Below are 16,199 nucleotides of genomic sequence, written 5' to 3' on the forward strand. Positions count from 1 at the left end.
GTTGCTGCATCGTCAAACAGGTGAAGTCTGTGAAGAGACTGGAGGAATGATGTCTGCTCAGCGCCACCAGCGTTGCCACTCCCTCTCTGATGACTCTGAGGAAGCCAATGGGAACCATGCAGATCCTGGACCAGAACCGGAACCTGAAGAACTTGATTGGGATAGCTATAGCACCACACTGGAGCACAGATTAGCAGCTGTGGGTAACTCTTGCTAACTTATAATTACTAGTATCTACATACTGTGTATTTCTCAGAAGCTCAATTGGTCTTTTTACAGCAGACATTTTGATTTAGGAAAAGCAGGTAACAGTAATTAACGATGGTTCTTTAAGCTCTGTAAGCTGTGATAGTGTGACCCAAGCTAAATGGAATACAGCCATTCATTTAGTTATTTTCTCCACCAGAAAGTGCCGGTGTCTGTCCACGGTTAATCTCTCATTCTGCTGCAACAAACTGCATACTATTGTGGGTGGCCAGTTATGGCTGTGGGCTCAAGGACCTCTCGTATAGCTGGTGCCAAAACGGCCAAACATTTGAGTATGAATGCTGAAATGTTGAAAAAGTTATGGATATTTCAACTAATTTATTACAATGACATACATTATCTAAAGATTGAGACTCCTAAATTGCATTCATCTATCTTTATGTTATTGATTCCCCTGCATTTACTTTGCTAAGAGCGGGAAAATAGCAAAAAAATAGCATCAGCGCTGACACCTCAGTGTTTACCTGACCTGCCGTGGGTCGCTGTCTGAGAGCAGTGCAGAGCGGTGGGCACTAGCTAGCCAATGGGCACGCTCACATGCACTAACATGCACTAAAGCATGTGGGCCCGGCTCCATCAACAAGGCGCAGAGAAGCTCTGAGAACAACACACACAGAGGGAGAGAGACTCCAGTTGCTGCTCATGGAGACATTGCTCCACTTTATCTTTCAGTAAGTGTGTAATTTAGTTAACATGTGTGTGCAGGTGAGTCATCTTCTTGTCATACCTGCCAGCAACTGCTCAGTTATCACCAGGTGAAAGTGATAAAGGTGCAAATAACTTGACACCAGAATGAAAATGATGTGGTGGTTTCAGAAAAGGAAAGGAAAGAGCTCAAACCAAGTGCTGTTATGGAAATATGCAGATGGAAATGTGGTGGTCTGATCATTTCTCAAATGCCCAGTTATTTGGGTATGCTATTATATTAGCTCACGCCAAATGCCTTGCCCATGATGACTGGTCCATAAGAAAGTAACCAGAGCAGGTTCTCACAATCGGGTCTTTTCAGTCCTGTTCTGGATGGCTGTTGAATAAGTCATCTGCTGTTTGGTAGAACTTGCTTATCAAGTCATACTGTACGTCACTGTGTTGCCTCTTCAGCTGTGATATTATAAGGGAACTGCAAATGAACAAAGGGAAGGTTTCTTCTGACTTGAGGGAAGATAAGTTTCATCTTGTGGCGGTAAGATCCTCTTTCTATGAACAAATTGCCTCTCAGTGCTTCAGACGCTTTTATTCAGCTAATCCTTTAGGATTAATGCTTTATCCATCAGCCTTTTACTCCTTTTTACAAATATGTTTTTTTCACTCTCTTTCCTTTAACGGTTAGGTTTGTCAACCCACTAAAAATACAGTATATTTACAGGTTGTTAGAGTCGTGTTAGTGCTTTTAAAAAGCTGACAAGCTAAATATTAATATTTTATCAATGGTAATTACTCATAAAGAAAAGGTTTTAAAGATGGAAATGTTTTTTCTAAGCCTGTGAGAGATATCTATCATAAACACAGATAAGCAGGAACTCGATGGGCTCCACAGATTCACAGAAAGTTGTGCAAAATACAACGGGATATCTGATAAAGAATCACGAATATGTCCACCACAAATTAATTCTTGACAAACCAAAATCTGATATATATGGATCAAGAAAATAAGAAAAATAATTAGGAAAACAAAAACAAAAGTACTGTTTGACATGAACACAGCTGTATCTCTACCTCTCTTTGTGTTTGTGTACCTCCAGGAGCAGGAGAGTGCCCAGGCATCCGAGCAGCGCAGCGTCCAGCTGGATAAGGCCCGGCACGAGCTGGAGCGGCAGCTGTCCGGCCTGTCCGGCCGTCTGGAGGACGAGGAGGTCTGCTCAGCCCAGCTGGCCCTCCACAGGGACAGACTGGAGGCGGAGTGCAGCAGCCTCAGGAGAGACCTGGACGACTTGGAGAGCAGCCTGACCGTGGCTGATCGAGATAAACAGGTAGAGCATCATGTGATCCTCCTGGCCGACGGTTGCTACTTAAAAGGCACTGAGAGTGTTATGTCAACCGGGACTCTTGGTTTCACGTGGGACACGTACAGGGGTCTCCTGTGTGAAAGTCCAGCCGCCACCCCAAACAGGCTTTGTGGCAGCTCACCTGACTTCATGCTCATAGTTATCACGGCCAGTAGAGAGGGAAGTTGTTCCATTCATAGACTGATGGCAGCGGTTAAGGAGCCACCTGCTTATTCAGACACACACTACGGGTGCAATTAGAGGTTAAGTGTCTTGCCCAAGGACTCATCGTCATGGGCTAGCGGGGATCGAACCGCCGATCCTCTGATTGAAGGACGATCCTGCTCACCACTGAGCCACAGTCAGTCAATGAGAGTAGTAGGTATGATGAAAAAGTTACAACTACCAAAAAGGATCAAGGAGTTGATTGCAGTGCTAGCTAGCTAGTGTGCAATATGTCTAAGTTGAAAATATGTCTACTTCCGCAGCTGGCACAACCCAACGTTATTTTATCACAATCTCATGAATATGTATTGGCTTGGCACGAATACATAAACTGGTACAGCCCGATAAACTACGGAAGGTAGTATCATAAACATGGGTTCCCTGGGATATCTGTGTTTGATAATTCCAGCTTGAACTCCTGAAGGAGGACCTTTTCCATGTCGCCTCTCTCTTCTGTGTAGACACTAAACGCAGAGGCGGCTCTGACATCTCCGTTACCCCACCTCACAAACCCCTTTATCTGTTTAATTGAGGTGCCTTAAAGGATTAAGATGCTATCTTTGTTCAGGAATGCCACAAGAATGTACTGTACTCACAACACTGCAGATTGTGACAAAGAGAAGCAGGGTGGAGTAGATTTAACCTCGACAACTTCACACTGATTAATTTGATCTGGGTCATGGTGTTAACGGTTCTACTTATGCTTCAGAGCATTAGTATAGCAGCAAGCTATTTGAAGTGTAAATGTATAGCGGTGTGATGTCTGCCAGCGCAGAGAATTAAGTTGTTGTTGTTGATCCGAGCTTCTCTGTGCTTTGTTTAAATCTGGAATTGTAGGTCTCTTTGTTGTGTACTCATTCGGCAGTTACCGCTGATGTCATCCCGACCCACGGTGTCCACGCAGAAGCACGTCTGGTTCCTCGCTCAGGGAAACACTGTGCATGCTGTTAGCGCCGCTAGTGGTTATTTACATGGTGGATAGCGGAAACGGTAACTGTTTTCACGGAGTTAAGCCACGGGAAAGCCACGCCCCCTTTTCACCGCGAAAAGGCGAATGACATAACCACATAAAGTCGAGCGAATAAACTCAGGCGAAAAAGCATTGCGAAAAATTCGTTTTTTGCAACCATTTGCATCTGTGCATTGACTTACATGTAATCTACTCAAGCAAATTTTCACAACGCTTTTGGTGTGAACGCAGCATCAGCTGTGTTGAGAGCCGCGTGGAAGCAATAGATCTGCTCTAAATACCACACTGAGCACCTTTAAGGACTTGATCCTCTGGCTTCATGAAGAATGTCTTGACTAATTGGTCTCCCACGTTGTGAAGTGTGAGAAGAGTGGAGGCAACAAGACCAGACCCGTGTTATGAGTTAACACAGGGCTTTAAAAAAAAAATGACGTGACCGTGTCTAATATTTGCGGAATGCTGTCATAACATTCATTAAAACTGAACATGATGTGTTTGATCCAAAGCAGCAGAAGTTTACCGCAGAATTAACTCATCTGTCCGTTCTGAAATAATTGTATAACAAACTGACTCCATAATATATCTTTCCTCCAGTCTGCTGGGTCACATTTGCAGTCCATTACCAGAGCCAGGATTTCACATGCAAATACAGCTTTGATGTCCATAAGAGAGAGGCAGAAATAATGACGTCTGTTTCGGTCATGTAAGGCGATAAAGCAAAGTCAGAGCTGCAGATGGAAACCGCTGTATTCACGAGCCATCATGGCGGCTTGCCCAAGAGGAACTCCTTCATAACCACAGAAAGAAGGCTTTCAGCGGCGATCAGATCAGCATCTTGAAAATGAAGACAAACGTTATGCTTAACATGCTTTGTGATTAATTTGGTGATTCAGAATGTCACAGCAATGATATATTTCTAAAATTGAATTTTTGTGTATGACCCTTGTTCTCTCTATTCAGACAAAAGACCGTGAGGTGAGCAGGCTGTTGGAAGAGCTTTTTCAGAAGGACGAGGCTGTGCAGAAGCTCCAGCAGGAGAAAGACCATCTGGTGGAGCTCAGCCAGGTGAGAGCTCACTGAGTGCTGTTCAGGTTCAGGGTAGGATGTTGGTGTTCAGTATGAGACCAAAGCTATGTTTACATGCAGTGTTTCTCACCACACAATGTACGTGTCATTGAAGTCTAACAAATCTCTTGAAAAAATGCATTTTGTCCTCCAGAATTAAAACATATATTTTTGAATGATGCACATACCACACAATACAAAAACAATACAAAAACAAAGACTGTATATAAGAAGTGGACAGAGTCATATTCACGTCACCCATTTGTGGACTTCCGTTTTAAAGCCTTGACTTCGCAATCTTGGCTTTACTGCAACCAGTGAACAGGAAGTGACCATATTTGGATGACGGAGGAGTGCCGTATACGTCTCTGGCCTGTCAATAACCTGGTAGCCCCGCCCTAAAGCGTCCCCTGCTTTATGGTCTGTTTGACTCTAAATGACCATAATTTACTAAATGAACATCATGCTGTATTGAAGAAGACTTGAAACTAGAGATTGAAACATAAACTCATGCTTACAATGTTTACTGAGGGACTAAATCAAGAGAAGTAGAGTCATTTTCTCATCGTCTTCTATACAATCAGACTTGATGGACGATTGTCAGCTGAGAGAGTGCAGGTTTAAGACACTTCTCTCTAACTCTTCAGAACTGGAGTTTGTTGCCTGGTTTAATACCCTAATAGCCAGAAACTCCACATAATACTGTACAATATCTTTTATTACAATAATTAAAAACTCTTTTTTTTTTTATGTGTGAGATATCACAGCATGCACAAAACAAGTTATTTTCAGTCAGGAGGTTTTGACTGGCTCAAGTCATTCGTTCCATAAACTTTGACATGAACAGTTTCAGTCCATGCTCATCAGTCTTATTCCAGTTCCAGGGACTGTGGTGACTCGAATGTCTCAAACATATACATGTAGAGATTTCAATCAAGTTTGAGTCTTGCTTCAAACTGTGATTTTGTTTTTGTTGCTACATAGTCGTCGACCCCCCTGAGAACGAAGCATCAGTTTAGAAGAACAGAACCATATGGCCTGTGGACCTGCCAAAAGTGGCACTCATGATAAATGTGCTCCCCATCAGACACACTTTGAAAAGTGAAACAGATGCTTTGAAATCTAAATGAATCTTAACCCTCAACAACCTCATCATACCCTATGGCAGAAGGGATTTCTCCCAGATGCTTTGACCAACAGTAGCAGTCTGCATCATTGCGTATTCTGTGGGAGCAATTTCTCTTCAGGCCTCCCTATCGTCCTGCTATTCGGTGAACATGTTCTCGATTATGGATTTAGTCTGGACTACAAAGAAAAAGAGGAAGATGAATTGCCTTAGAATTAGATCCGTTCCAGTATGTTCAGGCACAGAGGCACTGGTGTTTCAAGGCTTGTATTCCCAGTTGACGGGAAGACGGAGAGAAAATGTCTGATCCAATAGATCAAACTGGGGATCACTTTTGACATTTTCTTTCGCAACCAAACAACTATTATTCCCGAGCCCCAATGTGGCAGACAGATGGAGGTGAGGCAACGCCTCAGTGATGAAGGGACATGTGCAGCCCAGCCTCAAACGTCTTGTTTCGCCCCGACAGCAGACCATCGAGGACCTGCAGAGTGAAGAGGAGAAGGTGAACCTGCTGACCAAAGAGAAAGCCAAGCTACTGATGCAAGCTGAAGATGTAAGTTCATATGCACGGACTACATTTCTCACACTGTGTACAATAATTATTTTTTCTGCACATGTTTATGTCAACAAAGGATCAAGTTCATAGGGTGTGTTATGTGGAAAGGGAGGCCCCTAGTGACCCACTATTTTCAATTAAGTCAATTAAAAGTAGTATTGATCTAACCTTTGCATCCAAAGGAAGAATGAATGCTGCTCACATTAAATAATGTATTAATGTTAAGGTCATGAACCAACTATTTGACAATAATATTAAGGAATGGAAACTTAAGGTTATTGGACTTAATTGTAACCCAGTCAGCCAAGACGCCTCGGCATATCTGTGGAAACATTGAATACATGTAATTTCATGCATCAATTCAGTTCAGTTTATTCACAAACAGTTAAAATACTCCTCAAGTATAATACATTGTCAACAAAAAAGAGATAGATTACTAGCACAACATGTCAGTGGATACGATCCACTATTTTACAGTTAAACGCTACTTCCAACTAAACCTTTTGCAGCTGTTACATTATGGCTGTATTGTGTGGATTGTCCATCATGTTACGTTGTCCGTGTGCAGTTGGAGTACCAGCTGGAGCAGGAGCGCTGTCAGCGTGGTGATCTGGAGAAGAGCCGGAGGAAGCTGGAGGGTGACACCAGATCTACACAGGAGAGTCTGGGAGAGATGGAGAAGAACAGGAGTGGACTGGAAGACCTCATCAAAAGGTGAAAGACTCGCCCACTAACGTCATAGATTTTACAGTATGTGAAAAAATCAAGTGTTGTTATTAAGCCGCATAACAAAATGGGGCGGCAAAAGATAAGATAAGAACCTGGCAGCCAGCTCAACTACTATTAGGGCCGACACAGCAAAATTAAATTGTGGTTTCGGCCAATGTGAAAGCATTTGTTAGCTCGCGATTGCAGTATCGGTTCGTCAACAATTAGATTTCGTCCAGTTATCTCTATCCTGGAGGATGTGTGCTAATGACTTTGCTGATCAACTGGCTTTGCAAGTTTTTACAAACAGCAATGGTTCCCAAACAGTGGATTCTCATAGTGCTTTTCATGAGGTCGGCATTTTTTGTACTACTTGATGGATTTCCGTGAAATGTGGTTCAGACATTTATGTTCCCCTCGGGATGAATTGACATAACTTTGGGCATTACTAAACTTTTCATCATCATGTCAAAATAGCAGCAAAACAAATGATCTTCCCATCAGCTGAACATTCTAACATGTTAACATGCTAACATGCTAAATGACCATGGTGACCTGCATGTTAGATAGATAGATAGATAGATTGAAATTGCACGTATGTGCAACTTACAGAGCTGCTAGCACTCTCAGTCTCCCTTTTCACTTTGAAATTCTTTGCTATTAAATGATAACAGATTGTAAACAATAGCCTGCTGCGTATGATTTACTCAGCCACATTAATCGATGTCTTTTCTTTTCTTTTTTCTGAGGTTCACGTCATCATTATTCTGGGGAATTCTCTGTAACTTGTAATCAGTCATGAAGTGGTAAAAGAAAGACGAGCACCCAGCAGTCAGTGGTCATACGTGACCAACAGAAACACTGACATTTTCAGGTCGACATTTATGCCGACTATGATCTATGCTTTAAAGTTACCCCATAAACATTTATATCAGTCTACAAAAAACACACAGTGAAATGATTTTCATGAGCTTTTCCTCAGTAATACTAGAGCTCATGCATGTGACGACAGGCCTTATCCACAGCCGCCTGAAATCTGAGCTGCTGTGATCATACGTAGAGGCAAAGTGATAGACTCCAAAATGTTCTTGACATTGTGATTTGATGCTGGGCCAGAAGGGCTGCACTGTGAGGCTGAAACATGTAATATACCTGCCGCACGGTCCAGTTAACTCCACTTTGAATGTGCGGACCCCCAGGCATCCAATAACATCCTAACATGTTGCTGTCTGCCCTCAGTAAGATGAGAGCAAATCATTCACTGTACTTTACCTTGCAGCAACAATCAAATGGAGACAAGAACCAACACACACACACACAATAAGCACACTGATCCCTGAATAATTCTTTCTCCAATATGAAGTTTTATTTGGCAGTAATATTTGCATTTCTCAGTGAGCATCAATAATGTGAGTGACTCACCTTGTTGCTTAGGCGCTGTGTTTTCCAAACAATCAGTAGAGAATATTAAGTCTGTCACTCAAAAGAAGCTTTATTCACATCATGTTTTGATTAAAAAGCATATAGACTACGATGCAATGAATACGTAAATAATTGTGAAGTACAATCTATGGAATGAAATAACTGGTTACTGATAACATATAAAAACATCCTGCATGACTTGTTTCTTGGGATTGATGACATTGTCTTTGAAGTGTATTTGTTTGATCGCATTGGTTAAATGAACGTAGAGTTGAATATCTGCTTCTCTCTGAAGGAAGGACACGGAGATCAGCAGTACCAGCTCCAAGCTGGAAGCAGAAGAGGCCCTCAACATTGGGCTGCAGAGAAAGAGCAAGGAGCAGCAGGTCAGACCCTTTTATCTGTGTACATGTACTGCTTAGTACAGTAAACATAGTATCAGGTGTGTGTATTACTCCGGCTGAACAAAGACCAGTTTACCTGCACCAAACATTTATTTTATTTACATTCAAGTTACAGTTGGGCAACACATGATACAAAGACAGGAGGAAACGGGGCATTTGCTGCTCTATGGAACAGAAGAAGAAGATATATCAGGCTTTGGATACACACACAATACTTGTAAGGACTCCTTGTCATTTGAAGCTGTTTATAAAATGCACAGTCCTTCTCTTTTTGTATGATAGTCATCTACTAGGTATGTGCCTTCCATCTGCAGCCTCTAATTTCAGAGACGTGAACACTCTCAATGAGCTGTGCAGTTACATACATCACATCCAATACCCGTACCTTGATACAATCTTGCTCGACCTGCAGCTGGCTTTCGAGGTTAATCAGTGCAATCCATCAGGAGTACCGATAGTTGTGTCTGGAGGATATATTGGACACAGCTTCATGGAAAGAAAACACAAAAGTAGCATGTATAGTGACAGCGCAAAGGTTGTTTCTTTCCCCTCAATCCGAAAGGAATAACAAATCAGTAATTATTACATTTGGCTTGAAGGACAACCAAGATTGGTTTCTTAAAAGCACATGCAGGGATGTCAGCTGTAGCTCACGGCAGAGAGAGATGCATTCCTGCCTTTCAACAGAGCGGCTGGGCTCTGCTCCGTGATTGGAGCAGTCCCTCCAAGCAGGAGACGGTCAAACATACCTGCTACACCCAGGCTGATAACATCTCCTGCTTCCCTCTGATGGAGGAGCTGGGAGCAGTCGGGTTAGCTGCAGTCAGCATTCCTGTTGCTTTGACAGTTGTTACCACTCTGAACATCTTCAGGTCTGTGGTTCTATTTCTCTTTTTAACATGGAAGTTTCTAGCTCAAAGGATGAGTGGGTGTTGGTGTCAGCCTTATATGACCATGTGACATGCTTAGTGTGTTTTAGTATTAATTCCACTGTGAGTTTAGTTAGTGATGAGATGGCTGCTGCCTGTTAATCGGGAACATTTTGCAGTAACATGACGTATGTGAGCTTTCTAGAGACAGAGATAATCGTATGAATTGAAGCAATTGAGGATGAACTACATTTTAGACCCAAAGTATGAGTTGATAAACCCTTTTCTTACCTTTAGCTTGATCATGTTTTCACCGTTGTCTCCTGGCAACAAGTCACATGAAACAATAGCAAACAGGAAGTGAAGGTAAGGACTAATATTGCATTTCTCTCTAGGGTTCTTTCCTTATAATAACAATTTGAGCCAGTCAGTGCAGAACATTACTGCCTGACGTCTGCAGCGTTCTCCCTCAATACGGCAACCTATTTAAAACATTATTGTCCCCATTAGTCTCTCAGACTGAAAAACATCCAGGTCTAAAATGACCGACGTTACCGTTTCCTTTTTCCCTCCCTGACATCATCGTTGGGAAAGCTCCTCCAGAGCCACAGAAGACATTGTACAACTGTTTGCACTGGCGGTTCTCATGAGGAGTGAGCTGAACTTCATGTGGAGTTTCCCCCACCACCCACTGCAGTAGTGGCCACACATTATAAAGAAGTCATTTTTGGTGTGTGCAGTGGAAAAACACAGCAACGACCGCCTGCCAACAAAGATAAGATAAGATAAGATAACCCTTTATTAGTCCCGCAGTGGGGAAATTGCAGGATTATAGCAGCAGTGCACACAGAGACACATAGTAGTAAAAAAATCAAGTAATATAAATAAACATTAAAACACTAAAGAAGAATGCAATAGCAATATTAAATATACAGATGGAGTAAAAACATATATGAAAAGTATTTAAATGTATTATATATTGCACCAGATGATGAACGTAATTAAAGTGGCCTAAAGTGATTAAAGTGTTTAAGTGTTTCTGGTCTACTGCGAGCTCAGCTTGTTATGTGGCTTATTATGCAGCCTGACAGCAGCGGGAAGGAAGGACTTTTCTGTACCTCTCCTTAAGACACCGGGGATGAATCAGCTATCTTCACGATTACGCTTTTGAACAGCACATAGTCGCTGTTTCATTTCGATCAGGGGAGCATTAAGTCCACCACTTACTGGTGTTTAGTCTGCCTGTGGACGGAGCGCTGACGAGACTGTGAAGTTCATACTGAGGTTTCCCAGTGTCGTCCAGATAGAATCAAACGGAGAGCGTTAATGTGTGCAGATCATGTGTTGTGTCTGCCCTCCGATGGAGCGAGTGAGATGAGAGGCTGCTGGGAGTGAGACATGCTATCAAAGTTCAGGTGGGGCTTCTTGGCTCTGCGGTTGCCTCAGGGAGCCTGATGTTTCCTCCAGTGGTTTGGAAGAGGAACGATAAAGAGCGCCTTTGTCTCTGACAGGAGGGGGGAAAGACGATCCGTGTGTTTTATGGGCATGTTGTCACGTTTACTGTAGCTTTGGCATTCTCCCTATCTCACAATGAGGCCATTATACGCGTCCCTCTGTGTGCCTGCATGGTCTGGACTGAGCTGCAGGTGGACAGGCAGCCAGCTGACTCCTCTTTCACCCACTCACTGTTGGTTGTGACGTAAAGGTCACATGAATGCGTCCACAAACTTGAGTGGAATCAAAGCGATAGCTTTGTCCATCTGTAATGATGCAGCCGCCTCTTCCTCCCCAGTGTTCTGTGAGTTAAAGCAGTTGGCTTGAAGGGAGAGGATTGGGGGTCGCACGCCTGCAGTGCTGATATCCTAGTGGTTTTATTACATGGTTGTAAAGCAGTTATACTCAGACTCAAAGGGTCATCGCTATCTGAGCGGATGAAGCTCCGTCTTGGCCTGCGGTCTGTTTGGTTGATGCCAGATGTTTTACCGGAGGTGTTAGAAGACTTCTGCTTTCTCCCCAAACAGATGGAGGTGAATTCTGTTGGTGTTGCTCATGGCCATAAATCCAGCACCAGATGATCCATCACCAGCTTTTGTAGGGACTATTTATTTGATAGGAAGTTTGTCAATTACAATGTTTACATTTTTTCTAATTAGGATGAATTTGCGTTAAAACTGGATCTTTTTTTTCTTCTATTTGAGATAAGCACAGCAAGATATAATCTCAACACTTACATTTATCTCTACAGAAGAGTTTATTTGTATACAAGACCAAATGTTATTCAGAAAACAGCATATTTGACATTTTCTTTCCAGTAATTGTACTCTCGACAATACAAATGTAAGAGTGGGTGAATTTATACTTGGACTGAGTTAAAGGTGCCATGTGCAGGGTTCGTACCATCATGGAAAACCTGGAAAAGTCATGGAATTTTAAAATTGTTATTTCCAGGCCTGGAAAAGTCCTTTGAAAAAAATGGAATCCCCAAAGTTTTGGAAAAGTCATGTAAATGTGTTATATTCATGTGTTCAGGTCGTTCATTTGCGCTGAGTTTTGAAATAATGAATATGCTTTGAAAAGAAAGAACAGCATACTCGCGGCGCAAATTATTCGCGCTGCGAGTAGTTTAAATACTACATTTTCTCACTTTTTCATGTATACATGAAAAAAGGAAAGTTTGGTCATGGAAATTTGGTTTAAAGTCATGGAAAAGTCATGAAAAAGTCATGGAAATCCATTGGTCAAAATGTGTATGAACCCTGCATGTGTATGATTTAGGAGGATCTATTCGCAGAAATCATATATCAGTATGTACCGTAAAAGTCGGGTTACAAGCCGCTCCTACCACCGGTCAGTGTCCCCGCTGTAGCTAGCTAGCAGCAGCGCAAGCTAGCTCACCGCTGCTGCTGCTACTGCCCGCGTCCCCGCTGCCCACGTCGGATGTCGAGTCGGGGCTGGTCCCGCTACCTTCGGTGGTTGTCGAGGAGCTAGCGGAACGCTAGCTGGAACGCTAGCTGGAGCGCTAGCTGGAGCGCTAGCTGGCTACAGTGGGGAGCTAACGGGGACACTGACCGAAGGTAGTAGCGGCTTGTAACCCAACTTTTACGGTAGTACCGTATGGTCAACTGAAAATAAGAATGGTGTCTTCGTTACCCCAGAATGTGCTGCTTATATCTACATATGCAGCGGCTCGTCTTCACCGAGCTGCTCGCTGCGTTTCTACCGAAGCCCTGAACGGACAAACCAAACACTGCTCGAGCGAAAGCCTTTTGCCTTTTTGTGTTTCCATGTCGGCCCCCGTAGTTCTCCTTGGCACACGGTCAGGAGAAGTTTCAGATGGAGGCAATCTGCAATCTGATTGCTCGACGCCACCAAGTCCGACCCAACAGACCTTTAGAAGAACGGATGGAAGCACCAATCTCCACCTCTGAGCCACAGCCGCTGGAAGCAGAGGAACTGCTATTATTTTAGTTTGAAGGGTAGCTGCCTGCTGAGACTCTTTGCAGATAAACATCAACTAGACAGAGCCAGACCAGCTGTTTCCCCATGCTTCCAGTCTTTATGCTAAGCTAAGCTAATTGCTTCTGACTCTGGAGTTGTTTCAGGCGCATTTTTCAGTTTTCCGCCTCACAAAAATAATCAGAGTTTCCAAAACAGCGAGCCGTCCACGCAGCTCTGGACCGGACCATCAGAAACACCCCCTGGTTTTATTCAACCCTCAATACTGTCCCGAAATGACCAAATTTCCTCTCTGTTGCTGTTTTTAACCTCATCTGTGTGCAATGTGCTCCAGTGACCTGGGAGGAGCACTGGGATCTGTAACACATTTAAGGAGTGTATTGTAATGATGCATTTCCTGCAGTTGATTTTTGAAAACTTTTGAAGACAATGTGAAACTTGATTTTCTGTAATCACGCTGCCAAGTCATGTGTATCTCATCCAAAACATCTTCATCTCTCTTGTACAACCATCAGGGATCACATATTTTTTTTGAATACCACTGATTTGACCTTGCGTCATCCTCAGCATAGAGCTCTGACCGGGTCAACAGGACCTGTCACCACCCGGCCAGTCAAACCGCCGTAACTTTCACTGTTCAAAGCTGCACTCGGCCATCTGAAGGCATTTAGGAAGAACAAAGCAGCAGGGCCCTGAAGAATGTGAGCATGTGTGGACAGTGTGGTGGACCGGCAGCAGCAGGGGGTCTGGTGCAGAGGCAGGGCTTGAAATGGTTTGGCCCTTGTTTTCCCTTTCAGATGACACGGGGGTCACAGGATATAACTGCCCACGTTGCTGAATATCCCCTCAGACACAAGGGACGAGACATCGGCTTATGAGGCCACATCTGACTGCAATTTATGGTCGATTATTATATTTTCAGTGTGCAGAAGGAAAGAATAACTTTAGGCACTTGCAATTATGGAGATACAACCCTGCAACCCTTCTCAGCAATGATGGACTCATTGTGTTACTCCATCTGTGCTCCTCAATAGAACGCTAGTGTGGATCATTTAATTTAGGAGAATGCACAAAGTCATTGTATAAACTCTTTTTCTGCCATCCGGCCGTCCACATTGTGTTAATCCGTGCAGTCTGGCTCCGACATCTTAACACTGTTAGTGCACTCTGCTTTCTACAATTGTATTAGAGCCACAATATTTATTTTGAGGCTGTGGAAAGTAGGAATTTAACAAGAAACAGATATCTGAGTGGGAAACTGAGAGAAAAAAGGCTGTGCATGCACAAGGGGGTGTGGACAGTAGAATGCCGCAGGGGATCAACAGTGAAGCTGTGTGTGTGTGTGAGTGTGTGTGTGTGTGTGTGTGTGTGTGTGTGTGTGTGTGAGAGCGTGTGTGTGTGGGACAGTCAGTCAGTCAGTCAGTTGGGCTGCTGCTGCCTCACCATGGCTGTTCTCTCTGCAGAGGTCCTACGCTGGCATGTGAGTTTTTATTCCACTTTTTATGGCTCTCTGGTTGTGCTGCACATTTAAAAATCCTGTGGAGAAATGTATGAAGTTAGTTGTTGCATCGGGGTATGAGTATTTGGGACATTTCTGAGAGATTTAGACAAACCTCCCTTGCATTAATAATGAATCAAAGAGGGTACAACGGCAGGATGATTCCCTGTCCGTGTGTGTTCCTTTTGTCCTTAATATGTGATAGTGTTGGGGAGCTTTGGGAGCCGGTGAGCCGGTGAGCCGGTGAGCGGCTTTCACCACGTCCCTGAGTGGAGGTGTTGTTGCTGTGGATGGCTCTGGGCCACATGCCATGTCAGACACACTTCCTGACATAGATAGAAGCTGCAGATAGCGCAGAACATGACACAACTTGGAAGGCTTCTGCCATGTCGGGGAACTGAACGGAAATGTATGGGAGATTTATTAATGTTACATCTTTCTCATTGTTTTTGATGGTTGGAGCAGAATTAATCAGATTAATATGAGGAGCATTTAACACATATAGGGCTGTGCTATTCCTATACCCATCAAGTAAATGTAGGAGCACATGAGGAAATGTACTTAGAGTATGATAACCACCAGCAGTGTATTTTTGATTTGCAAGGCTGAAAAATGTGTTTTCTCATTTGGTTTATAAAAATATAGAAAACAAGGTATTATAACCCCACTATTTGCCATTTAACATCAATGTATTAACACTGAATTAATGCTTTATAACATGTTTAAGTTATCAAGTGTTAAACAATGTATTTGTCAACTATATATATATGTGTGTGTATATATATATATATATATATATATATATATATATATATATATATATATATATATGCATATATGTATATATATATATATATTTATACATGTTTATATATACATATATATGTGTGTGTGTATATATATATGTATATATGTGTATATATTTATATATATATATACATATGTATATGTGTGTGTATATATGTGTATATTTATTTATACATATTTATATATACATATGTATATATATATACTGTATATATAAATATATATAAAATAAATTGTATAACACTTGATGTAACTTGTCATGTGAATTGAATGCGTGTGAAATGACAATCATTTGAACCCCCACCGTGCTGCTGCTTGTGAAACTCTCGCTGACCTCCAGGCCAGGAGCCAGGACTGTGAAACCAAGAAAAAGCAAAAACACAACACAAATTCCTCGAATGTCATGCAAACGGCCCCCGGTGCGTCCTGCTCTCTGCAGCGGACCGGCCCGGGTCAGAACGCAGATAATGACGGTGGCTTTGGACATTCTTGCTCTAAAATTGCTACCTGAGGAAAAAGCCCGGGGCGTTCCAAATCCCTGGAGCGAGGAGGGAATGGAACTCACCGCCACACAAGCGCTGCAGCCCTGAAATAGCAAACACTCTGCGGAGGGCTCGCCTCATCTGTCCTCTGTCAGAATGATACGGGCGCTGTGGAAGCACAGGATATTCAGTTGTCATATTTCATACTCTAGCGAAAGCAGACTGTTATTCTTGTATCCGTCCCACTGAAACCATGTGGACTTTCTCTCTCTCTCTTCAGGCTCGCATTGAGGAGCTGGAGGAGGAGCTGGAAGCTGAGCGGGCCATCAGAGCCAAGGTAGGGTCCACACTGAAGG

General features: G+C 43.0%; 1 protein-coding gene across 1 annotated transcript in view; it reads left to right on the top strand.

Annotated features, from left to right (window-relative positions):
• The window catches only part of LOC306753344 (uncharacterized protein), a gene marked incomplete at both ends in the record, with an annotated part of 44,354 nt that overhangs the window by 15,526 nt on the left and 12,629 nt on the right, over positions 1–16,199 (top strand). Inside the window, 6 exons of the mRNA XM_079237214.1 lie at positions 2,010–2,237; positions 4,408–4,512; positions 6,108–6,194; positions 6,766–6,911; positions 8,623–8,713; positions 16,124–16,180. Of these exons, the coding sequence (XP_079093340.1) occupies positions 2,010–2,237; positions 4,408–4,512; positions 6,108–6,194; positions 6,766–6,911; positions 8,623–8,713; positions 16,124–16,180 (714 nt within the window). The remainder of the gene's footprint in view (positions 1–2,009; positions 2,238–4,407; positions 4,513–6,107; positions 6,195–6,765; positions 6,912–8,622; positions 8,714–16,123; positions 16,181–16,199) is intronic.

The sequence above is a fragment of the Taurulus bubalis genome, assembly GCF_910589615.1.
Source record: "Taurulus bubalis genome assembly, chromosome: 2".
In the NCBI taxonomy this organism is placed as follows: Eukaryota; Metazoa; Chordata; class Actinopteri; order Perciformes; family Cottidae; genus Taurulus; species Taurulus bubalis.